The following is a 26,988-nucleotide window of genomic DNA, read 5'->3' as shown; positions in this document are numbered from 1 at the left end:
AAAAAGAAGAAAAGAAAAACCAGATAAACGGACTGAAGAAAAATTTAAAACGAAAGAGAAAAACACTTAAAAATTGGTGAGGAAAGGGAAACAGAATAAAAGACATAAGAGACGAATGAACGGAGCACCTAAAAGAGGAAAAATTGAACAACCAAAGACAAAAAACGAGAAGGATACGAGACAAAAAGAGTTAGAAAATGCAAAAAACTGGAAACAAAAAAAAAGAGAAAAAGGAAAGAGAAAAAGACGAAAAACGGAAGAAACGTGAGAGAGAAAACCAAGAAAACGGTACAGAAAAGGAGAAAAAACGAAATGAAAAGTGAACAGACGGAACTGGAATAGAGAAAAAGATGGAACATAAAAAAGATAAAATGTGCGAGATTACAACACCGTAGAGGAAAAATGTTAACCTAATTACAAGCAAAACTTCGTGTCTAATTTCGAGTCGATATCCGATTGATTTGAAGTAAAATTTCAACTTCAAATTAGTCCAAATTCTAACTCCAATTTAATATCGAATGACATGCTAAATGTGAAGTTCAATTGCCTGTCCAATTCTTAGTCCAATTTCAAGTCTAATTTCATGCCACGGTTCAGTTTTAAGTCAAATTTAAATTCTCATTTCAAGTCAAATCTAACGTCCAATTTGAATTCTAATTTTAAGTTCAATTTTGAGCTTAAAATGAAATCCAATTTAAAGTCAAATTTCAACTTTGATTTCAAATCAAATTCCAAGTGTAATTCAATTCCGATATTAATAAATAAAAGCTTCAAATTCTGTGGCAAGCCACACTTTATGTCTAATTCGGAGTAAAACTTGCAGTCCTTGTAGAGTAACTACAGTGAAGTCCAATTTCAAATCCAATTTTAAGTCTAAATGCCAGTTCATAATGAAGTAAAGCCCAAATTATCTGAAATTTAAGTCTTACTTAATGTCGTATGTCAGGTCCAAAGTCAAATTTCTGCTCTAATTTCTAGATCAGTTTCAAATCTAATTTCTAGTCCAATGTTACATGTTCACATTGAACGCAACCGCTCGATTCTCGAAAATTGTCCAAGTCCAGGTCACGGTTAGCCTGACCGGTTTAAAATTTGTAATATCTAATTATAATTCGGAAAAAGAATAATTACAGTTTGTTTTCTGAAAAAATCATTTAGAGCGATCCGCCTTTAAAGGGCCTTTTACTCCACGAGTCAAGAAACCAAATCTGACCAAAACAAAACTGGGGGTTTCGTAGTTTTCATCAAACAAAACAAACGTTTCTGTACGAATTCATGAATTTCTTGAAACTTGTAGATTTCCGTCCACAAGTTTTTCTAGAGCAAATTAATTTTTTTAATTCTGTAGAATGAAATCGGACATCAGCGGTCATTATAGTGGCCGTAGTAAGAACCACAGTAAAAAATTTGTCCGAATTTCAACATGCACAGGCTTTCTCGCAATCGAAGGATGTCACGATATATGGAGAGACGTCAACAGTCTAGAACGGAACACACGTTCATTTGAGCTTGCTCAAAACATTCAACGCCAAACCGCATGCACTGTGCACATTATACGCACGATCAACAGGTGATCGATGTTCTTAGTAGTAGTAGTCAATCGCTTGCGGTCAGTCAGTGGAACTGAGATGAGTCTCTCCCAGTCTCTCTCAGTCTCAGTAGTTCCAGGGGCAGAACAGAAACAGAGCGGAGCAAACAACGGTGTCCGTCCCGCTGCTGCTGGCTGCACGAGCTGTGGCGCAAATTGTTGCGATCATCACAATTACTAGGCAGTGGTGGAATTCATAATAGTTGTGCACAGCGAATAGATATGTTCGGAAGTGGTGAAGTGACACGGGACAATTGGTTTCTACTGAAAGTGATCGGAAGTTCCAAATGTGCGCGCGTTTTGATTGTACCGTGCCTGTTAACTAACTAGTGAAGACTGCTTTTAGGTGAATCCTCGGTTCGTTATAGCTTCTGGGCTGCTTCAGGTACAAAACAGTGCTGCGCCGAAACCGGTTCCGATGTTTATTTGTTTTCATATATTAGTGTAAAACGAAACAGAACTGGCCTGCGATTCCGCTTTTATGGATATGATGATCTTGTCTGCTAGACCGGTCGATGGGAGGCACATTATGGGACAGCAGTCGTGAAAGCTGCACTGTTCTCGTAAATAAAGAATCTTTGGCTTGTTCGATCGAACAATTTTAATGCGCAACGCAACGTGTGATTCAATTGTTACAATAAAATTAGCACCGAAGCGAGCCCCAGCCTAGTCGTGAAACGATCGACCAGCGAGAAGGCCATACTCAGAATGCTTCAGAATCAGAGCATTGTCACGTTTACGGTCATCTGCGGATTAGTTACGTTTTCACTTAGTTTCACTGTCATTAGTGGAGATGATTTATTCGGTAAGTGATCTGATTGAATTTGGACCGATCAAAGTGCAAATAGTTTCGACGATTGATCGCGTTGCTTCGTGATCGTCAGATAAAATCGCTGCATAAGTGATCAACTAAAATGACGTAAACAAACTAATATTAAAGCAGTTGCAATCAGCGTCTGTGTCGTGAGTGCGTTTTCCCCATTCTCCGACAATTAGTGAGACCCTCTGGGGGCTCTCCCTCTCTTAAACCGATCGATTTCGCCCGCAGAGATCATCGTCCTACCATTAAATTTGATCCTCGACTTGCAGAGAACGATGACTGTCAGCTGCAAGACGGTTCAACGGGCATCTGTACGATCAGCACCAAGTGTCCTTGGTTCGTGTCGAACGTAATTCGTAAGAAGTTGGTACCGTACAATATCAAGATGAGGTGCGGCTTCGTGCGGGATGTCGAGATCATTTGCTGTCCGAGGGAAGAGCCACAAAGCCAACTGCAAAACGGCGCTGAAGACAACAGGTAATTCTACATCGTGATTAGGCTAATGAACCCGCTAATCGAACGGTTAATTTTCTCGACCAGTTTGGCGACACGCGGATCCGGTCGGAAAGCGGTACAAGCATGCCGAAACTTCCGCGGAACGACCAAGCTGGTCCAGCACATTATCGAGGGAGAAGACGCAGAAGAGGGGGACGTACCGTTCATTGCTGCGTTGGGATACGAATCTAGTGAACCTGGCCGACGGTATGACTGGGGTTGCGGGTCGAGTCTGATATCTGTACGATTCCTCCTGACGGCCGCTCACTGTATTCGTCCCAGTCGGCGACCGGTGGTCGCGCGAATGGGAACCCTCAACCTAGACATGTCAGAAGACCCAGACGCCATACAGGATTCACCCTTGAAGGTATGTGCCTTAGGACAATAACGGAGGGTAGCTAATTTTCCTCGCTTTTTTAGAACTTTTTTCCACATCCGAAATATACGGGAAAATATAAGTATCATGACATTGCACTAATCGAGACGACCATTCCGTTCGAATACGATAACAACGTGAACCGAGCATGTTTACATACTGCAACAGCCGATTTACCTGTAACGCAAACCTTAATCGCGTCCGGATGGGGTATAACGGAAAGTAAGTCCATTGACATTAGGTTTTCATCCGGCAGAAGCTTAACATAAATAACTTTCAGCTGAAGAACGATCGGACAAACTGCTGAAGGTCAACCTGACGACGGAACCTTTGGAACAGTGTGACAAAGAGTACCGACGGGAGTCCGGCACGTTGCTCGACAAATTCCCCGAAGGAATAACCCAGATGCAGTACTGCGCTATTGGGGCACGGGTGGACAGCACCGGCAGACGTCGAGACTCGTGCCAGGGTGACTCCGGGGGGCCCCTGCACTATACGGACTACGACGAGGAACGGTTCTATCTGGTGGGGATCACGTCGTTCGGGCTCGGATGTGGAGGAGCGGCCAGCGTGTACATCCGTGTGGCTGCCTACCTCGATTGGATTGAACCGATCGTTTGGCCTGACAGTGCCTCGCTAAGTGAATAATAAACTGACAATAATATACAGACCATTTTGCAGCTTGTTCAACCACCCCGTCGTGTACTGAGTCACTGCACTGTTTGTGGGGAAATGTTTCATCAAAACCAGTTAGGCCGAACGACGGTTTTTTGATTGACAACTTCTCGGTTGTTTCCTCTCTCAATTCTGCTGCTCATTCTCTGGTCGTTCTTCAGACGGTCTCCGGAGTCTCCGGAGAATACCGGTCACTCATTCTCACCGAATTCGGTCTTTCATGGCAGTCAATGATTCAGCCATGATCGTGAAGATGCGTTTTTCCCGGTTATTGTCAGTTAATATTTAAAGCGCTAAGGTTGTGATGTTTTTTGTTGTCTACCTCGATGTAATGTCGTTTTTACAGTTTCTAAGGTTTATGGCAGGTGGACAAAAAACGAAGAATTCCTTTAAGAATAGTTACGAACATGGCTGTAACTATCATTACCATAGCAACCAATAATGCTGATCATGGCAATCCTGCATGTATCACGTCGATTATTGCACTCTATCACTTAGTAGGAGCCATCCAGGTAAGTCGCATAAGGAAAAAATGGGATTTCTTGGGTCAGAACCTTAAACAAAATATTAGGCAGGATTTAATACTGATTCCCGTCGTAGTAAGGAAAGCCACTTCAATTTTCATCATTTCTTGGATGGTTATAACGAATAATCCAAGCGTTTTTATACTGATTTGACTCAAACACACTTACCTTCCGATCCGTGCACTATAATTTCATTGAAAAGCGATTATTATAAGCATTTTATTGAAATTACGCAACATCGTACCGTTTTAAAATCCGTCCATCAACAATTTTATAAAAAAATTACTTTGCATGTATCGGCACGACAAATGAAGACCAACAATCGCACCAATTCATCGCAAATATGACGTGCCATTTGAATGTCCTCCTCTTTTGACATGAATGGCAACAGGCATGTAAGTTAGCGGCGTCGCTTCACTGTCTCTTGCTCCAAGAAGGTTTCACTAGTTTACTTTCACAGCTTACCGCTTGTTCCATAGCAGAAAATATGCCACACACAAAAATTTCTGTATTTTATTTGTATGAGTGTCCTTATCCTCATACCACAGGGGTGAGGGGTCTCAAACCATCATAAAATAAATTCTTGCCTCCAAAAACTCTCACATGCCAAATTTGGTTCCATTTGCTTAATTAGTTCTCGAGTTATGAGGAAGTTTGTATTTCATTTGTATGGGAGCCACTCCTCTTAGAAGGAGAAGGGGTCTCAGTACACCATAGAAAAAAATCCTGCCTCCAAAAACCCCCACAAGTTCCATTTGTTTGATTAGTTCTCGAGTTTTGAAGATATTTGTGTTTCATTTGTATAGGAGCCCCCCTGTTAAAAACGGATGGGCCTCAGTACACCATAGAAAAAAATCCTGCTTTCTAAAATCCCCACAGGCCAAATTTGGTTCCATTTGCTTGATTAGTTCTCGAGTTTAGAGGAAATTTGTGTTTCATTTGTATCGGAGACCCCCCTCTTACGACTTCCATAAAAATGCTGGTCATTTTATCAATCCAACGACATATAAATTGTTTAGTTTCGTTCAGTAGTTTAGTAGTTTTTACTATTTGAAATCTTTCATTCAAACGTTACACGTCGTTTTCACAAAGTGCTACCCAGTCCCAGTATAGTAAAAAAGGACGTAGTTCTACGTCAAAATTAAATAAAATCACTTTTGTTGATCGCGCGTGATAGCCAACAGACTAAAATAATAGGGAATAACTAATTTTACATTGCTTGTCATAAAAAACGGCCAACAATTTGTATTGGATAGAACGGAAATAAGCAATTACGACGAAGACAAAAGGCCCTACGACTCCTGCTCATTATATTAAATTTACTTATCCGGAAGAAACAGGTAGGTACAGAAAATTTTGACGTTTCTCCATAGCAACGCATCGTTCAAGAAAATTTTCGATACCCAAGCAACCGTTTTCAATTAACGTCCATTAAACAGTTATAATCAGCGTTGCCAGACTTTGCTGAGGAAAAATCCATATCTTTATCACCGGAGAAAAGGAAATACTTCCGTTTAAAAATCCATAAAGAAACCAAATTTTATCAAATTTAAATTTAAACAAAAATAAAACCGACATTTGTGTTTCATTTGCAGGTTTTTTTATTTCTTTCCAGCGATTTGTTGTCTTTTCGTCGTTTCTTATTGTTTCTCTTGACATTGATTGACACATTTTTAATGCTCATTCGGCGTCCTTTATCGTATTTTATTTTCATTAACTTTTCGCCTACTTTCGCTGTCTTTTCATCGCCTGTTCGTCGTCTTTTGGTCCTCCATTTGCTGCCTTTCCGTCATTCGTATGCCATCTTTTCGATATATGTTTGTTATTTTTTCGACGCGTATTCGCGCATATTTGCTATTATTCTATCGTGTTTTTGTTATCTTTTCATGACCTTTTCGCTATCTTTACATCACCTTTGTGGTCGTCTGTTCGTTATTTGTTGAACACCGGTTTTGCATTTTTCGTCACGTTTCTTCAACGGTTTTTAATCGTTTTTGTCGTCTTTTTTATTGTTTTTGGCACTTTTTGAATGATTTTTTGCAGCTTTCTGTACTTGTTGGCTTTTCGTTGACATCGTTTTGCCATTTTGTCGCTGTTTTAGTGTCTTTTCATCGTCTTTTTCGCATGTTTTGTCGCCTTTTGACGCTTTTGACGGTTTCCTTTTGTTCGGCATTGTATGGTCTTTTTGCATGTTTTGTCTAGTTCTTTTTATGCTTCTGAAACGATTTTTATTGTCTCTACTTCGGCGTCTTTTTGCCATTTTCATCATATTTTTAAGATATTTCCGTCGTTTGTGTGTCGCTTTTTGTCCTCTGGTTTTGGCCAAAAAAGCGACAAAATTTCGAAGGCATTTTATCGTTGCTTTTTTGTCTTTTCGTCGTTATTTTGTCGATTTGATTTTCTTTTATAACCTTTTTATCGCTTTTTGTCGTCGCTCTGCCGTTTTTTCCTGTTTTTTCGTCACTTATTTTGGCATATTTTCGTCGGCAGTCAGCAAACAGTCCAGACAATTGTTTCATTTTTGCTGTCTTCTCGTCGTCTTTTTATCATCTTTTCAGCGTGTTTTTATTTTGACTACTTTTCATCATCTTATTGTTGTCTTTCCGACGCCTTTTCGCCATCTTTTTGACATCTTTCTGTAGTATTTGTTATTTTTGTTACGTCTTTTCGTCGCATTTTCGCTGTCTTTACATAGTTTCTTTGTCTCTGTTCAGCGATTTGTTGTCATATTTTATCGTCTTTCATGGCGTTTTGGATTGATCGCTTTTTTGTCGTTTGTTTCCAATGACCTTTTCGCCAGTTTGTCATTAGGTTTTGTCATGTTTCCGTCGTCTTTTTGCTGTCTTTTTGTCGCTTCTTCGTCGTCATTTTGTCGCCCATTTGCTGTCTTTTTGTCGTTCTTGTGTCATCTTATTGTTGTCTTTTCTTCGTATTCGTCGTCTTTTTGCCATCTCTTTGTCGTATTTTCTTTTATACTTTCATTGTATTTTCGTTATTTGTTTTTTTTTGCATCCGTTTTTTTTTGCTGTTTTGACATCTATTCATCATTGTTTTGACATCTTTTCATAGACTTTTATCGTCGTTTCGTCTCATCGCCAATTTTTTCCCGATTTTCGTCGTTCTTTTTGCTGTTTATAAAACAAAAATGTTGTATTTTTACTGCCTTTTCGTTGTTTTTTTGTCGTTTACTGTAGTGATGAATAATCTTTTCGTCGTCTTTATAGGATGTTTTGTCACCTTTTTGCCACTGTTTTGGCGTCTATTCATCGTATTTTTGGGATATTTCCGACTTATTATCATTGTCTTTCACCCTGTTTTCGTTAACTTATTATCGTATTTGCACAATCCCTTAAACAATTTTTCGACATGTCGCACATTTGTTGTCCTTTCTTTGATTTTAGACATCATCGTTTTTTTGTTGTGTTTTCTGAAGGCTAACATATTCAATAGGTTTTTAATTATCGCGTAGAAACAGTAAATATATTTACTTCAAATAAGATAAGGATTCCAGCTACTAGGTTATAAAGATTAACCTCATTCGTTCGACAGTAGTGAAGTTCTATCGAATTACAGAAATTTTATTAGTAACTGTTAATACGTGCGAAGAAATAGATAGGAAAATATTTCACTTGTCTCCCGTATTTCAACCAGGAAAATGTTATTATTAATAAAAATTTACTACGATTAGCCAATCTGGGAGCCCCAGCTAAAGCCAGAAAGTGAAGAATATTATGTCATCAACGCATGTAACGGTTCTATTAGCCGTTAAAGTGAAAATTGCAAGTTCGAATTGACAACATCGCAGCATTAAAGTAAATCTTCCCTTTTTAATTCATTACTCAGTAGAGTAGTAAACTCTCTTTACTATTCTGTTTGCTTCTTTCTCTCAGAAGAACTCTGCAAGAAACATTCATAAGAAAAGCAAAGAAAATCCTAGGTGCTACATACATTCCGTTATCGAAACTTGACCTTCTGTTTTTATACGACAGACTTCGCAGCCAACTGTTAGAGGACAATTGCAGGGCCAGTTGCTACGGTCCTGTTGACTCTAACAGTCGAGACTCGAACATACAACGACTGGCTTATTAGGTCAGCATCATACCTCGAAGCCAAATGGTTGGCATCATTCATATTGGCGTTTAAAAAACAAAGGTAAGCTTTTCGGGATATTAATCACTTGAATGTATTTTCAATCTTTACCATAAAGTTGATAAAAATCCGTAAATACAAGCAATTGATCCGTAGGTCCGTAAAAAATTTCTAAATCCGAAGAACTTCGAACAAATCCGTAGATCTGGCATCACTGGTTACAATTCGCTAGTTAGGGCGTGGTTGTGTTGTGAGCCAACCGGGGCGGAACCTGGACAGAACTCAGAAATCGACTGTGACTGTGTGAACACGTAAGCTCTCTGCATTCAACTTGCGCTGCAAAAACGGTCATTTGACTGTTTTACATATGAACTCATTCTGCGACTTAACGACGATTGTTGTTTATTTGTTTTATTTGTATTACTACATTTTTTATTGTTTCATACTCAGTAATGTTCAATTTAATCAATAAAATACTTCTAAATTCTTTGTCAGTTTCGAAATGAACGGAAGCAAAATCTAACGTAGGTAGTTTGAACGATCACCATTTACTATTTCTATTTAGCTAGAAGGAGTACCTTTCTGGCTCTTCTGAAGACACTCAGCGCAGGAAGTGTTCGATTGAAAAACTTAAGTGCAATGCTTTTTAATTCGCAATTTTGCGGGTAAGCGAGATCCGGATTATTGAGTCGCAGAATTATTTGGTGCCGGATTGGCGGGGGGATACTGTACCGGTAAATTTTATTAACTTTCCTATTAACTAGCACCTATAAAGTTCATGTAAGTTGCTGTACAGAAGTTTACATGATTTTTCACGTGGATGCGACGTGTTGAATTTTTAAAGTGTACTACGACTACCTGTTTAGGGCCCAGATAGAAACAAAAGGATGGGCGTCCGACCTTTTAGAATTTTTGCAAAAACAGAGTAATCGTAGGATGGCGAATCTATTATTACTCGAAATTACGTTGAAATACCGGCTGATTGGGTTTGCAACTCCGGATTGTCTCGAGTGCAATTAGATTTAGGGTAACCAACTTGATTTGGACCCCTACATGAATTGGACTCTTTCAACATATTTAGCCACATTTTTAACTAGTAGTTCAAAATTCGATTAGTTTGATATCGTAATAATATTCTTTGGATTCTTTTCTAAGCCTGAATGATTTCGGATCACTTTAAGTTACCTGTATTTAGCTAAAATTTACAATCATAAAGTGTATTGCCACATGCCGCTCACAATCCAACGTAGGTGAAGAGGAAACGATGTTTGCAACACATTTTCGATTTGGTTTTAATAGCTAAATCCAATGAATTTGTATTGATGAAATCAGTTAGTTTTATTCTGGAAGACGTATTTTACGTGGTTTCGAAGGTTTGTTCTCAAGATTTTAATTAAAAATCACAAAAAAATAGTGTCCAAATTTTATCGTGAAAATTTTCTTACCATCAAATTTTGGAAACCCCTGTATTTTGATTTCTGGCAGCAGTTTGTTTACCTATTAACCCTCTAACAGGCAACATCGTAAAAACGATGCTATCGAGCTAATGACTGTTTTATCATGAAAATACACTCAAAAGAACCTTAAGTTCTGATTTTCATGCAATAATAATTATCTGGAGGAGCACCAGGTTAGAAAAAGTCCAATTTCTCTTTTTCGTTTTTCATGTCTAACGCTCTACCCAGATATTTTTTGAATTCAAATGTCTAGCACATTTTTATCGACAAATAGATGACCCAACAACACTTTGCCATTTAGGTAAGTTGTTCTAAAAGAGAGTTTTGCATGAATTGCTTAACAAAAGAAGGTAATATATATTTTATTCCAATAAATGTAAAATTACTTCCTCTAGGGGTCCAAATTCGGTTGGTTACCCTGATTCTTTTAAAAATTTTAATTTTGATTTAATTTAATTAGGCTTCAATTTAGACTGATTTAGGCTTTAAGCGTTGCTAAAAAATAAACTGGAAATTGGACTTAAAATTGGATTTGAAATTAGACCTAAATATGAAATTATTTGGACTGGAAGTTTTAGTTGGATTTGGACAACAGAATTTGAAGGAATTGAAATCAGAGATCAAATTTGGTTGAACATTAGCATTAGCATATGTGGCTGCACACATCGTAAGTGGCTATATAATCGCATTAAATACCTGGCTACGTACGAACAACCGCAGGGGAAGTGGGTAGGAATGTTAGTGTAGCATCTACTTTTGAAAGTGCAGGGAACCCATACTACCTTCATAGATGTTACAGGAAAACAGAGTATATCATGTTAGTAGGGCAAGGCAATCAATAGGGATCATGAGGAAGATTTATTCAATAATGAACTGTATATAGTATATATTGAGTATATATATATGCAAAAATAGAACAATCTCACCAGCAATCCGTCGCGTGAAATCCAATTGCGTCATTTGAATTTCCATCAGTGCATCTAATATCCAATAATTAATTTAATTTTTTCCATATCCATGATATCCATGTGTATTATTTAAACTTGTTACGGCCAAAGTTTTAATCGTACAGTAGGAGGTGCTTGATGAGCTAAAACGAAACAAATAATTAAAATAACACATTAAACTTACCTGCTACCAAGGCCGGGTGGCTCAGCCGTCTGCGCAAAATCTTAGTTTTGAGGTCTGGCATCTGGGAACCACGCAGCATCGCACCCCCTAGCTTAGCTACTCAATAGAGTATTACCGGGTATGGCCGCGTGGAGGCGCTAGGCAGGAGCTTGGGTTGGCAAAAGCTATATTGGACGCTTTCTCGTTTGCCTTCCCCATTGAGCCCTGCCAGGGTTTGTACTGAAAACCATCCTCCTGCCATGGACCTGTCAGCTCGTTTGAGTACTCTAGGATAATTTCCAACCGCTTGGGGCGCATCTTCATCAAATGCTGTCCATACCGTTTGACAACGTACAGGCCGTGTAAACTATCGTATGGCTTTGTAATCAGCGAAGAGTCAACTGTTTCGAAGGGGAATACCCGCAAATGCGGTATGATCGAAGCGAGAAAAATACCGCCAGCTGCCAGTGTAGGAATTAGAAGGTCCCAGGTTTTTGTTAGCTTTCGAATGGCTTCGGTCAAGTTATTTGTGCACGCCTCTCTGGTAAACTATTACGATGAACTTTTGCGCCATACAACCGACAATCGGAAGTAGCATCTTCGCCAACTCATCGGTCGGTCGGAGTGTCAGCAACAACATCAACACAATCAAGCTGAGAAAACATAATGTCCACACGCTATGTTTCGACAGAATCAACTTTGAACCGGATTTCTGATTCTGACCGGAACTGATCTTGTAATTAAATACACTATTTATTGCCTTAATTGGCAAACTGGCTGACGGGAATAAATAGAAGTACGCCTGTGCGCACGGTCAGTATGATGATAACTGATTTATTATATCTAATGATGATCGGTACATATAGAACTGATCGGCTATGTTCGATCTACTGATAACGGGAGAATGAGTGTCTGATCGAATGCATGAAGAGCTATAAAGCGATAGAATTGAATCGTGAGAATGTACATAATTTTATGCTATACATTAGGGTGATAACGTTTTTGCACGAACACGCTATGATGTTCAAATGAAGGAAACCCTGCCACAATAGGGCGAACAGTCGCACTTTCTGATTTGGCGCAAAGAATAGCCAGGAGCAAACCAACTCGCTCACATAAACATAAATTGTGCTCAGCTTATGCAACCCATCCGGCTGTTGGTAGGTGAGCCAACTATAGGAAGTCGGCAGCAGCATTATTTCGAAGTGCCTCTTTAATCCCGTAAGTTCCCACCAATATTGACATACAGTGGCTAGTTTCACCGATCCGGATGCGAATACAAAGCGAAGCAGAAGCCATATCATCAGCAACAGAGCTAGATCATCGATTAAACCCCGCGGATCGGTCAGCTTGGTACGAACCAGTAAAATGCAAAAAAATTCCACCTCCAGCAGCAGTTCGTCCGACTGCTGCCGGAAGCTTTGTGCTATTTGAACCAGCGAAGTCTTTTGCACAAGGCAAATTTCCTAGTAGGTATTTGGAAACGATCCTTCATGTTTCCCGTTCATAAGAGTGGCTATCGTCGAAATGTACAAAGGTGTTACCAGCTTGGCTACAGCTTTCAAGCCTTTTGAAATTATTGTGGGCAGTGCCATGCTTAACCGTAGCAAAAACTATTTATCAGCCTATCAGCACGGGTTCATGCCTGTCCGATCGGTTTCCACCAACCTGTTCGACTTTACCTCCTTCTGCATCACACAACTTGAAGAAAAAGCACAAATCGACTTAGTTTACACTGACATAAAAGCTGCTTTCGACCGGATCGATCATGGCATTCTTTTTCGGAAACTGCACCGTTTGGGAGCTTTAGAGCAACTTGGCATGGCTCGAATCATATTTACGCGATAGAGTCTTGCAAGTCTACTGTTTCATCTCTGTATACAAATAAGTCTGGGGTTCCTCAAGGAAGCAATATGAGGCCCTTGCTGTTCATATTATTCTTCAACAATGTAGTTATGCTACTAGAAACCGAATACGTACTTATCTACGCTGACGATCTTAAATTGTTTCTCACCGTGCGCTCCATCGACGATTGTCGCCGGCTCCAAGGATTATTAGATGCCTTTGCAAATTGATGCCAGTTCCACTACTTGATAGTGAGTACAGCAAAATGTGAGGTAATAACGTTCCACCAGCTCACCTGGATTCTAAGAATCGAACGCATCCAAAGCCGATTTATCCGTATTGGCCTCAGAGATTTGCCTTGGAGAGACCCAGAGAATCTTTCTCCTTATCGTGAACGTTGTCTTCTGCTCCGTTTGGATACACCGGAATGACGCAGAAAAGTTCAGCAGGCAACGCTTGTAGCAAAAATTTTGAACAACGACATTGATTCGCCGACGCTGCTTTCAAAAGTGAATTTTCGAGCATCGCAAAGATCTCTGCGAACTACGGCTTTATTGCACACGGGAGTCAACTCAGTAGTCACGGCTTATAATTGAGCAGACTGTCAATGCGAACAGTATCAAAAGCAAAATATGATTGAATATTTAAAGCATACAAGCATGAACGACGTTGAACAAACGGAGAGCTACATACCCAAGCAACCAAAAGTTCGAATTTCACTTAAGAAACAAACTTGAAAGTTCATATTTGGTTCAAATTTAGTTCCGCAGAACTTTCTTGCTGAACAACCAGACACTACATTTGTAAAGCGAACTTCATTCTCATTAAAGTACCGTTAATATCTATAGCAACTTGAAAGTCCAACATGCAGCTTGAAAGTTCAACATACAACTTGAAAGCAACTTAGAGTTCGGATAATGGTGTCTAAGGAAGGTTAACAAGCTTTATGTCTATGGATCTATAGCTTGCTAAGCAGCTTTACTTGTGATTAACCGAACTCAAAGTTGCCTTAACTTCGCTGCATAGAGCGCTAAGCAGCTTCTAAAGAAACTTTGGCAAAAGTCTATAAAACAGCACTTTTAGTTCTATTTTTATACTTTTCTATTTTCTTCCTCCGCCTCCTCCTAACTTTTGTAAAGTCGGTTGCGTCGGTCATGCGATTAAGATAGACCATATAAAAAAGCCTAACGAACACCGACCGCTGCTGGATTTGAACCCGAGCGTTCCGCGTTGCAAGCCTATCCTAATGCATTGCACCATCTCTGTCGCCGCTAATGACATGAATTTTGCCGATGAGTATTAAGTGTAAGTTCGTTTCGGGGCTATGATAAATAAGAAAATAGCACATCGAGTAAAAACGATGCAAATCGCATATTCCAGCAACGGAGCAGTGGTGTGCGTCTAAGTCACCGAAAAGAAGTACTCGAGTTCAAATCCCCGAGATTTTGGTTGGTGGTGTGTGGTAAGTTACAATAAATTAATATTTAAAAAAACAATCGGTTATTAACCGAAATTAAATGGCTTAGTTAATGAGAAATGTCATGAATCTGCAAAACAGGAAGAAGTGGGAAAATATACCCCCAATCTTTTTTTATTTCTAAAATTATTGGAGTTTCTTTTTGGGCTGAACAGTGTTCTATATAGCGAATTAAGAATACTTTTTGCGAACTTTCTGGTTCTGTTAGAAGTTACTTTGTATTCCCTTCGAAGTTTAATCATCAAATACGAACTTGAAAGTACGGTTAATTACTTAAAAATGAAGTTGGATAGAGTTCTATTCATGATCATTTCGTTGGCTGATTAAGCCAAAAAATCCCCTTTTATCGGAACTTTTGGTTACTTGGGTAGTTGAGAATTTTCACAGACTATTGTTATTCACACGCGCTCTTGTGCTTGTGCTACAGTTTTGGCTTGGTGTATCGTTATTCTGCACAATTTTTTTTTAAATGTAAGCCAAAAAATTTCCGGGGGGGGGGTCAAGACCCCCAGGGCCCTACCCCCTAACTACGTGGCTGGTTCCCTTCTCTTAGTTTTAGCTTCCTTGCACTGTTCACTTCTTCACTTATGTATTATGCAACGAAACGTTGAAATTTTTCTTACCGCTACTATCGGGGATCACCAGAATGATGTATACATAAATAACAGTAATACTGAATTAGCTTGTGATGGGTGCACTCGCGGAGATGTCCAAACTGTACCAAACTGTAAGAAGAAAGGATTGAAATGCGACTTTGTACCCGGCATGGGATATGCTGTCCAACAAGAACAAGAAATTTTGCTTAGAAGTCAAAAAAGTACAAACTGAACCTGGTCTTGCACTAGAGTATAAACAGGAAGTGTTTAATCCATTGATTTGAATATTACAAGACAACTGTTATACCTACATAGAAGGTTTATCAGGCTGAACAGTGAAAGAGCGACAGGTTCAACGACCTCTATACCGTCCGTCAGTTGGAACTGGAACTTTTCAAGATTGTAGTGGCTCCGCAGGACAAACTGCTCAAAAATCCTAACTGACGGCTGAACTTATGGATCAAATTGATCAATAATTAACCAACATATTACAACAATGAAAGCAATACTCATGTCACATTACCTGCGGAAGAGAAGGATTTCGTCGCTTGACCTGAACGACCATTTGGTGACTGACAGTGCCTTCGATAAATCGGCTAAATATGCTCCGTTGTGAGTCACCGTTTGTTTGCGGAAAAAACTGCTCTACCGCATTTAGCAAAAGCAAACGTTTGCTTACCCGACGGGGTCATGTTTGAACTTGAGTGAGGTTGCAATCGAACCCAGACTGACTGGTTGGTGAAGTTGGCCGACGCCCCTCACCGAAAACCAGTTCTTTGCGTGCAGTATGCGGTATGACGATCGGATCGATCGATCGTCATTTGATTGACAACACCTCTCGGTCTCGATCTCTCCTCTCGCTCTCTTCGGTGCGGTTCGTAACTTCCACCGAGCGGCACTCATTCTCGCCGAATCCTGTTTCTTGCGTGCCGCAAATCAATGATGATCACGGAGGAGCCCCGATCGCTCCGCAGCGCCTAGTTGTCGGTTGATGTTCTGAGCGCTAAGGTTGCGGTCATCCGACGTCCGCCGTGTAGCCACTGTTTTAGTCCGTAATTTCTGCGGGGTGCCGTATCAAGTGTAGAGGCCAGCAGCAGGGTCATGTTGTGGAGTGTACTGGAAGAGAGTTCTGATACTGGGCAGTTGTAGTGTTCCTGGAAAATGATCTACAAAAAAGTTCCGTGATCCGCATAGTAGAAGCGCCTTTCGATCGACAAATCTAAAGCAAAATTGAATGAATCGATTTGGCCCTTGTTTACCTGTGTAGATTTACCACCACATGATAAACTAAAAATTGGCATCATATTAAATAAGTGAGCAGAAAAAATGGTGATCGCGAGTAAACTACCACTGGAGAAAATTCAGCTGTTGGCATTCTGTGCCATTCTCATCCAAACGTTGCTGATCACGATCGGACAATGCGAAACCCTCTACGGTAAGGATGTTCCGCTCGGTTGGTTCGGAAGCTAGCCGGCTAAATAGACCTGCGCGTGACAGAAAAAGCTGGAAAACCCAAACCTAGCCGCAAACCAGAAATTGTTGTTGTGCCTTTTGTTTTGTCATTTTCGGCTGTAACGAATTGCAGCGCGCCGATCGTGTGTGTAAGCAGGCAATCGGTCGCTTCTCGTTCACACGGATTGATTGATAACCTTTGTGGTCTTTTTTGTGTTTATTTGCTTTGATCGGGACTGAAGTTAGTTAGAATACGTAAAAGTGGAAGCACCGTTCAGAATGTTGTGCTATGGTACAGTGGAGAAGTCAGCATGTGTTTGGAAACTCTGCTTGTCGTAAGCTTTCGGAAAACAGTGATTTCAAAAATTAAAACATTCACAGATGATTTCATCGCTGATCTCCTCTTTTGGTTTTTTCTCTCTTCTCATTGTGTTTTTGTTGTCCTTCCAGAGGGTGACCTGTGCACCCTGCGCAACGGCAGTAGCGGATTTTGTTTGGAAGCCACCAAATGTCCGTGGTTTTTGGAGACAATCGTCAAGAAGAAACTGTTCAGCGAACGAGTCACTTGCGGATTCGATGGGAAAATCGAGGTCATCTGCTGTCTGCCGGACCCCTCGATCGCACATTTGTTCGATTTGAAGCCGGGCGTTCGGACGCAGTTGGCGTGCGATCGGGTTCCGCAGGTCGACTCCCGGCTGACGTTCCACATCATCGACGGGGTGGAAGCGGAAGAGGGCGAATTTCCCTTTATGGCCGCATTGGGTTACGAAAACGAAGAGGACGGCAAAGGGTACGATTATCGGTGTGGCGCTAGTTTAATTTCTGACAGTTTCCTGCTGACGGCGGCCCACTGTATACCGAAACAAAGTAGGCCGGTGGTTGCCCTTCTGGGCACACAGTCTCTCGAATCCACCAGCAACGGAGTTGTGGTGAGAATTAAGGTAAACCTTCAACTAAATTTTGAACCAGTTAATACAACATTAATTGTTTTAAAGGAGTTTTATCCCCATCCGGAGTATCGTAGCAGCAGAAGTTACAACGATATTGCACTAATTGAATTAGACCGCAGAGTGGAAAACGAACCGAACGTAAATCCTATCTGTCTCTACAGCGGAACGGAGGATTTAGCGGAGAATGTGGTCCTGACTGCCGAAGGATTCGGCATCACCGACGTAGACCGTAAATCCCCGAATCTTCAGCTGGAAAGTGCAACAATTCACATTTGATCTCGTTTCAGGACAAGCACGTTCCTCGGTTCTGATGAAAGTTAACCTAACGACGGTGGCACTGGACAAGTGTAATCAATCATTTTCCGACAACAACCTGCTGACCAACAATCGCAGATTGTCGCTGGGATTGATTGATACACAGTACTGTGCGACGGGCTTGGAGAATGTCGAAACCAAACAGATCGGAGACACTTGTCAGGGCGATTCCGGTGGTCCGTTGCAGATAGTGCAGGACGAGAAGTTCAAACTGATCGGGGTTACTTCGTTCGGTAATGGTTGCGGATCCAATACGCCTAGCGTTTATACGCGAGTATCTCGATACATTGACTGGATCGAATCGGTTGTGTGGCCCAAGCCTTCCGGCTGATGTGGGTTCGAGTTCGAGTTTTAAGCAAACTACCCAGAAGAATGTCATACCACGTGAATAGAATTGTTTTGAAGCAAAGCAAACCTGGTTTTCCTGTATCATCTTATATTATCAAAGTTTTGTAAATTTTATCTTCCTCTTCGGCATTTTTTGATGAGAATATTGAGTCAACAGGGTACCTTTTTCGTTGTGACCAGAACTTTCATGAAAAATTTTCCAATACGCATGATCGTCACTGTCATCCTCAAGTTTTCCCCGATGTATTTAGCCTTAGCCATACTTTTGCTTTTCTAGAAAATATTTCAAAAAGTTGTAACAGTACAACAGTTAATCAGTTCAAATACGCGTAGCACTTCATTTGATTCCGGTAAGACTCGAAACGCTCTTAGTTAAAATAGTTACAGGAGCTAGGAATATGTTCGTTGCGGCTGTGTATATTCCACCTGAAAAACGGGCTGATTCCGACGTTATACAGAATCAATTAATTGTTTTTGAGTCTGCTTCCGCTAGAATGGAAACTTGCGATACTGTCCTAGTATTGGGTGACTTCAATCAGTCTGGTTTAGTTTGGAAAAGCTGTATGCGAGAGTATGTAACTGCTGACCCGGTTAAATCGTCTTTTACTCCCACTAGCCGCATGTTGCTGGATGGAATCGCGTTTTTGGGACTTAGACAAATCAACTCTATTTGCAACCATCAGTCGTGCTGGTTGGACCTTATATTTGTAAACGAGGACTGCTGCCCCAGTTGCCACGTCTCGGAAGCACCGGAAGCTATTGTTGCTCTTGATCCTTTCCATCCGGCCCTTTGTGTGGAACTAATTGCTCGTCGACCATTATTGACACACATGATCCAAATAAACTGGACTACCGCTGAACAAACAGTGGGTTGTTACGCGATCTTTTGTCACGACTCGACTAACTGGGCGGTTAAACTGCTCGACTGGAATGCTCGATTTAACTGCTCGACTTGGCTGCTCGATTCGACTACTCGATTCAACTGCTCGACTCAACTGCCCGACCGGACTGCTTGACTGAACAGCTTGATTTAACTGCTCGACTAGACTGCTCGACTTGATTGTTCGACTCGACTGCTCGAGTCAGCTGCTTGACTCGATTGCTTGATTCGATTGCTCGACTCACCTGCTCGCGTCGATTGCTTGTCGCAATATCATATGGTCGGTGTTAAAGCAGACCGTACCAAGTCGCAAAATTTTAAAAAATGAGTTAATGATAGCAAACGATCAAGAATTTTCTAAGCAACATTTTACTCAAATCAGACTACATAAATGTTGCAAACAGCCAGATGTTTTTATTCAGTTAAATAAAATCCAATACGACCATAACAACTATTTATTTCAGTTTCCGGCTGTGACTCCTTTATGTACAGCATCTTAGAGCTATATTATGCAATATAAGAACTCAAAGAACTAATGCAAAGATTAAACATCTTCGCAAACACTGGCCAATGGAAGGTATCCGCTGTTTTCTGAATTCTGAACAGACATTTATATTTTCCGGATCGTAAGATTCGGGCTCAACTAGTTTCTTTATAATCGCCATGCTCGTCGCGCGTCCAGCAAAATTTGCGTCGGAATCCGAATAAGTTTTGGAGCCTTGTTAACACTAAGAAGAAAGAGAGTGGTCTTCCTTCCACCATGTTCCTTAACGGCATTAATGCTACCTCGGCTGTTGCCAAGTGCAATATATTCGCGCAGCATTTTTCAAGCGTCTTCAGTTGCAATTTGACTACTGCCTCGGTAAGGGAACAGGCTCTATTCGATGTGCCATCTGCTGTGCTAGAAATTGACATTTTTAGCGAAACCGAACAGGCTGTGATTTCTGCTGCTAGTAACCTGAAGTCGTATTTTTCTCCCGGACCTGGAGTAATTCCCCCAGCGTTGATGAAAAAAAGGTTCGGATATCTTGGCGGCAGAAAAGGTGATAAATGTAACGTGGCAAATTACAGAGGAATAACCTCCTTGTGTGCGGAGTCTAAAGTCTTTGAAACTATTGTGAATAAGACATTATTTACGGCCTGTCGGAATTATATTAGTACAGTACAACAAGGATTTTTTCGAGGACGTGCAGTAGAAACTAATCTTGTTAATTTCGTTTCGTTTTCTATCAAAAATATTAGTTCCAAAGCACAGGTAGATACGATATGCACTAATTTAAAAGCCGATTTCGATACAATGAACCACAAAATCACAAAATACTTTTGTGTAAGTTGAAAAAACTTGGCTGTACTGAAAGGATTTGTAAGTGGCTGGAATCATACCTCGTCGACAGACAACTTTACGTACAGATTAGAAACTGCCAATTTGCTACATTTACGAACGAATCAGGTGTGCTCCAGGGTAGTAATTTGGGTCCTTTGTTATTCTCAGTATTTGTAAACGATGCAGCGCTGGTTCTTGATCGGGTTGGACGTCAGTTTTTTGCTAACGATCTGAAAATATACCTTGTTATCCGCCAAATTGCCGGAGCAGGAGAAAGAGAGCTTTTACAGCCAGCTGAACAGCGTGGTTGAGAGAATCCCGAAGGGGGACATCCAAATTCACATGGGCGACTTCAACGCGAAGATTGGCTCAAACAACGCTGACCTTGAACGCGTCATGGGACGCCATGGCCTAGGAGAGATGAGCGAAAACGGGGAGCTGTTTACAGAATTCTGTGGTAATAACGACATGGTCATTGGTGGATCGCTCTTCCCCCGTAGACCAGTACATAAAGTCACGTGGGTTTCCCGCGACGGCCGACCAGAAAACAAAACCGAACACATCTGCATCAGCCGGAAATGGAGAAGGAGCCTTCTTGATGTACGTAACAAACGCAGCGCTGATATTGCATCCGACCATCATCTTGTTATCGCTGAGATACGTCTGCGCGTCGCACGTGTCCAACGACGGGAGGAGAAAGTTGGGTGCCTTGAATCTCGAGCCTCGGAGTTGCCACCTGGTGGAACCGTCGAAGAGCAATGGACCGGCATCAAGAACGTCTTCATCACGACCAGTGATGAAACCCTCGGCAAAGCGCGCAGCGGGCGGAGGGAGTGGATTTTGGATGAAACTTGGAGGAAGATCGACGAGCGGAGAGAGACGAAAGCCGGCATTGAGCGAGCGCGGACCAGATCGGCTAAGACAGCTGCTCGTCAACGATACGCCGAACTGGAGAGGGCTGTTAAATATGCTTGTAGGCGGGACAAGAGAGCCTGGACTAACTCCCTAGCCGAACAAGGAGAAACTTCCGCCGCCAATGGTGATATCCGTTTTTTGTACGATATTTCTCGCCGCCTTAGTAGTACCAGGATGAATACAAAGATGCCGCTAAAGGACAGAGCTGGTCAGCTATTGACTGACCATACAGAACAGCTTAAGCGACGGACTGCACATTTTGAACAACTCTTCCGAGTTTCAAATGTCAGACACCAACAAAACCAGCAGCGTATGACGCCTACAGTTCGTCGAATTAGTCGCGTCAACTCGGAGGCGCCATCGCTGGATGAAATTGTAGCAGCCATCAAGAGTATGAAATCCAATAGAGCGCCAGGGATAGATCGTATTTCAACCGAAATGCTTAAAGCTGACCCATCTTTGTCAGCCCAGATGATGCATCAGCTTTTCAGCAATGTTTGGGAAACCGCAACTTTTCCGGTGGACTGGATGCAGGGCATATTGAACAAAGTCCCTAAGAAAGGAGATCTAACGGAATGCGGTAACTGGCGTGGCATCACGTTGCTCTGTATTACTCTCAAAGTACTCTGTAAAGTAATCCTCAACCGGATCCAGGAGAAGATCGACGCTACTCTCCGGCGACAGCAAGCCCGATTCCGTGCTGGCCGATCATGTGTAGACCATATCACAACGCTCCGCATTATATTGGAGCAGATCAACGAATTCCAGGACTCTCTTCTGCTGGTGTTCGTTGCCTTCGAAAAGGCGTTCGACCGACTCAATCACGAAAACATCTGGGGCGCACTTAGGCGTAGAGGAGTTCCAGATAAGCTAGTCCATCTCATCGAGGCTCAGTACGAGGCGTTCTCGTGCAAGGTTTTGCACGACGGCGTCTTGTCCGACCCGATAAGGGTTACTGCTGGCGTGAGACAGGGCTGCATTTTATCACCGCTTCTGTTTCTCATCGTTATGAATGAGATATTAGTTGGAGCAATTGACAGTAGACCAAATCGAGGATTGCCTTGGAATCCTCTAACGATGGAGCAGCTAAATGACCTCGACCTAGCCGACGACATTGTCTTGCTCGCACAACGCCGAAACGATATGCAGAGCAAGTTAGATGACCTCTCCGAGAGCTCCCAGGCAGCAGGTCTCACAGTCAATGTAGCGAAAACTAAGTCTATGGTAGTGAACACTGACAATTCCACCAACTTCACAGTAGCGGGACAACAAGTTGAGCAGGTAGACGTCTTTCAATAACTTGGTAGCCAGACAACGCCCGATGGTGGTACCAAGACTGATATAGCCACACGGATCAGGAAGGCCAGGGATGCCTTTGCAGGTCTGCGAAACATTTGGCGCTCAAACCAGATCACTCTACGTACGAAAACCCGAATCTTTAATTCAAACGTTAAATCCGTACTGCTGTATGCCTGCGAAACGTGGTGCGTCTCAGCGGAGACAACGCTAAAACTGCAGGTATTCATTAACCGGTGCCTGCGATACATCATTCGTGCCTGGTGGCCTGATAACTGGATATCCAATGAGGAACTCCATCGTCGGTTTCATCAACGGCCGATAGCCACAGAAATTCGTGAACGTAGGTGGAAGTGGATCGGACACACCTTGAGGAAAGGAGCGAACGAGGTTTGCAGAGAAGCACTCGACTGGAATCCACAAGGACAATGTAGAAGAGGCAGACCCAGAGGCTCATGGCGACGGAGCTTAGCCAACGACATCCGGGCTGTAGACGAGAACCTGTCCTGGCGACAGGTAAAAGCCATGGCGGGTAACCGTCAGCAGTGGAGATCCCTGATTTCATTCCTTTGTTCTGCCGGACCGGCGGACATGGACACATAAGTAAGTAAGTAAAGTCTCCTGCGTTCAATCTTATGTAATGCTCACGCAACGAAAGGAACGAAATTTGGGATATGAGCTCTGGTATTTAATAACAAGTGAGTCGAAAATCGGCATCGGTTTGACGCTATTTTTACTAGGAGAACAAAAGAAGTAAAGTTAAGGGAAAGACAAGGTCAAGTTCAAGTTTAAGTCGTGCTGGTCTACAATTCTCGGGTGGACTGACGGACCCATTTGAATCTCGCAGGGGACTTCGACAAGGAGATTGTCTATCCTGCCTGCTATTCAACATTGCGCTTGAAGGTGTTATAAGACGAGCGGCGATCGAAATGCGGGGCACGACTTTCAATAAATCCAGTCCATTTATCTGCTTTACAGACGACGTGGATGCTGTCGGCAGAACATTTGAGGCGGTGGACGATCAGTACTTCAGACGCGAAAGCAACGCGAAGCAGAGAAGATTGGATTGAAGATAAATACGTCTAAAACGAAGTAGGGTAAAGAACTAGTTTTAAGCAGTCTAAGCGGGTCACTGATTGTTTTACCTTATTACAAGCGATGGGTTGACTAAGTGGGGGATATCAGCATACCAATCTTCTTGCTATCTTTAGTTCTTCAAGCTGTTACCATTGGAAGACACTATTGTTGAGCTAAACTTTTGATTTTTCGCTTTAAAAGTTGGAGCGGCTGAACTAATTTTGAACACACCGAACCCATTTTCACCCGGAAGGTGCTTTTTTAAGCAATCCTGAAATCCGAATTTTTTTACGTCCCCTTAAAAAATCCCTCGAACTTTTCCGCCTATTCAGTAAGTTCGCATTCCTATCCGCGACCTACTAATCGGCATCTGATGCGTAATCGGCATCTGTAAAATGCCATCTGTCTAAATTGTTTATCGGGGCATACACTCACCGCACCATTCGGCAAACGGTATTCGTCGTCTCTTTTATTCTCTGGTGTTCTTATGGGAAACTGCGAGTTTGACGTCTCACTCGCTGTTCATAAGGATGGTGGGAGAACAAAAGAGGTAAACATATAGCAGTATACAAACGATCCGACTCAGAACAGTGTTGTCAAAGCAAATAACATTGAAACACATCGTTGCTTTATTAAATCACTGAAAAAATCTTCGAAAATTATTGAAAAAGCTGTCTTTTGTGTTGTTTTTAATAAAATTAATTATGAACATACATTTCTCTTGAAAGTATTGAACCACGTTTTCACCATAGGAGGTTTCAGGTAATTTCAAACTTATAATTCTTATTTCCAGAACCGAAACAGTGTCTTGGCAACACGATAGTTCATCAGTTGTGCTGCAGCTGCTGCTAGTGGTGAACAGGTTCCGTCAATTCAGAATTTGTTTTCAGTTTTGTTAGAAAATAATAAAACTTTCGGCTAGGGACAAAGCCTTAGATAACAGAAAAAAAGAGCGTGAATAATATGGTATGTGACAATTGAGTGCTTGACTTTTAGAGTGGTTGTAATCAGTGCTTGAGTGTGCTGTGTTGGGCCTGAACAATGTTAACATTTTTACACTCGAACAACAAACAATCATGGATGTTTCCATAGTAACTCCGTCAGGGCGAACTCGACGCTCCTGCAATGAATGTCAAAAGATTGTGCCCACTTGTGCCCAATATCCGCCATTATCGCTCGTGGAAAGCTGGATAGTGTGCTCTCTCCTATTCTGTTCTGTAGATTGGGACCAAATAGTGGAGTCCTTCGTCGGAGAGAACCAAGCTGGTTTTCGTGAGGCTCGTTCCATGACGGATCAGATGTTTACCCTGCATCAGTTACTAGACAAGTTCCGGGAGAACAGCTTGCAAACTCATCACTTGGACTTGAAGGCGGTGTACTATTCAGTCAACAGAAACGAGTTGTGGCAGATAATGCTAGAATGGCTTTCGAAAGAAAATTTACTTACATGTTTAGGAAAGAATATTTACTCTGCACTGCTTGGTTTCTGAGATAATTCGTATCTTGAAGTAAATAAATATTTAAGAAAATCGAGTTTTTCGGCATTAAGGCTAGAGTAACAAAATAAAAATTTTGTCGCAAAAAAAAAATAAATTGGGAATAAGAATTTTTTTAAACATTCCTAGAATTAGAAAACGATTTTTCCGACATTACATCAGAGTGTCGTGGAAAATTGTGTAAAAAAAGTTGTTCTACTGATAAGTGATTCATATAGAGTAAGGAGGGGTAAAAGTGCGATTCAATGATTTATCGGTGCATATTCCGAGTAAATTTTCTACATTGGCATTGATGGGTGACTACTTTGACAGCTTGAATCTAACGTAAACTTTGGTTGCTTACGAAGCATAGTTGCAGAATTTTGTGCAAATGTTATTTTGGGGCGGTTTTGATGTAATTTTTTGTTATACGGCAAATATGCTATCAACAGGAGGATATTACTTGTTGCAAATTTGTAGCAGCGTTTTACATCACTCACATATCTGTTTTGAAAATACGGTGAAAAGAATTTACAAAATACATTTCGCTTTGCCGTAATTTAATCTAACCCCGTCAAGCGCCTAGCGGGGTAAAAATTCGATTCATGGACGGGGCAAAAGTGCGATCCACGGACGTGGCAAAAATGTATAGCTAATTATATACAGCTTTAGGCACTATATTACAGATACTAGAACTGGAAGTTCTGCAGAAAACTGTGTGCACTACAGATGTTGACCGAAGAAAAACAATGTTTTTCCGCTGATGAAACAAAAAACAAACGTTTGGAAAAGTTTCGATTTAACGGAGGCTGCAATACACTAGCGCAAAATATAAAAGGTGCAAATTGAGAATGTTCCATACCGAAACATAACACAGATTGAAGATAATATGGTTTTGTTAGCTACTGTTGTGCTAATTTCATGGACTCGAGCTTCGCACTTTTGCCCCGCTAGTGGGATAAAGTGGGGTCCTTCTTTATATCTCACGAAGATTGATGACAACTTCAAACATCGCACTTATGCCCCGCCCTAATCTATCTAATTATACTACCGAGCGATCGCTATGCTATGGGGTCTGGAAAGAGGGGGAGTGAAAATGGGGGGACCACTAGGTGGAGGTTAAAACTTTGTTTCTTTTTCATCATAGAAATTTCCGGAGAGAAAACAAATGTATTGATGGTTGTGGGACCAAAGGGTATTTCCATAACTCCGGAACGCCTGGACCATTTTTCAACAAACTTGGCATGCTCCTTGAAATAAGGAAATCAGCACTGGAGGTTCGACCAAAAAAGGGTTCAAGGGAAAAGGGCTTTGTTTGTCTTGCGTTATACGAATTTTCGTATTGATAACAGATGCACAAGTATCTAGGCGACAAGAGAGGAGTCCGAAAAGAAGTGGTGGCCATTGTCACGGTCCAAATAAGAAGAAGAGGCTTTATTTCTCTTTCTTTTTAGGACACCAAAGGGAAGATGGATTGACAGTGGGCATTCAAATAATGAAAATGAGTTGTTTCGTGCACTTAATTAGGTTGGTTCTTACGTTGGGACTAATTGTCACTATTCAATAAGTGAAATACAAATACGAATTAAAAAGAATAACCAATTAATTATTTCAAAAATCTTGTTAATCTGCCAAGCTAAAACCGCCTAAGACTGAAGTATGGACGTTTGAATTCCAACTACTTTGCCATTCTTAGAACTTTATTCTACATTGTTGCAAATTGACGCAGAAATATAGAAAATTCGCACAAAAAATGAATTTATTTATAAGATAATCTTCTGATTTAGAGGTTTGAATTCCGATTAAATTTCGGTGCATCCTCGGCGGAATCCTCCTCGTCAAACTTGCAGGTGGGGGGCTGCTTAGAACCGTCCCGAAACTTGCTTCCTCCAGCGATCCGGTTC

At 41.4% G+C, this 26,988-nt stretch overlaps 1 protein-coding gene across 1 annotated transcript; it reads left to right on the top strand.

Moving 5' to 3' along the window:
* Window positions 1–2,296: 2,296 nt before the first annotated feature.
* Window positions 2,297–18,168, top strand: LOC128732309 (transmembrane protease serine 9-like). Its single transcript, XM_053825553.1, has 9 exons — window positions 2,297–2,393; window positions 2,678–2,885; window positions 2,949–3,270; window positions 3,324–3,501; window positions 3,560–3,919; window positions 16,374–16,487; window positions 16,955–17,445; window positions 17,500–17,683; window positions 17,742–18,168. Exons 1-9 carry the CDS (start codon window positions 2,297–2,299, stop codon window positions 18,098–18,100), a joined length of 2,313 nt encoding a protein of 770 aa, XP_053681528.1. The 3' UTR covers window positions 18,101–18,168.
* The last annotated feature ends 8,820 nt before the right edge of the window (window positions 18,169–26,988 follow it).

This window comes from Sabethes cyaneus, chromosome 1 (assembly GCF_943734655.1).
Source record: "Sabethes cyaneus chromosome 1, idSabCyanKW18_F2, whole genome shotgun sequence".
Lineage (NCBI taxonomy): Eukaryota > Metazoa > Arthropoda > Insecta > Diptera > Culicidae > Sabethes > Sabethes cyaneus.
The sequence above is the reverse complement of the archived record's forward strand: the minus strand, read 5'-3'. Positions and strand labels throughout refer to the sequence as shown.

Excerpts from the sequence above, each read along its gene's own strand:
- LOC128732309 (XM_053825553.1), top strand. The coding sequence starts at position 2,297 with ATGCTTCAGAATCAGAGCATTGTCACGTTTACGGTCATCTGCGGATTA. Across the intron at positions 3,920-16,373 it reads GCCTGACAGTGCCTCGCTAA|AAAAAATGGTGATCGCGAGT; the intron begins GTGAATAATAAA and ends ATAAGTGAGCAG. Across the intron at positions 16,488-16,954 it reads ACAATGCGAAACCCTCTACG|AGGGTGACCTGTGCACCCTG; the intron begins GTAAGGATGTTC and ends TTGTCCTTCCAG.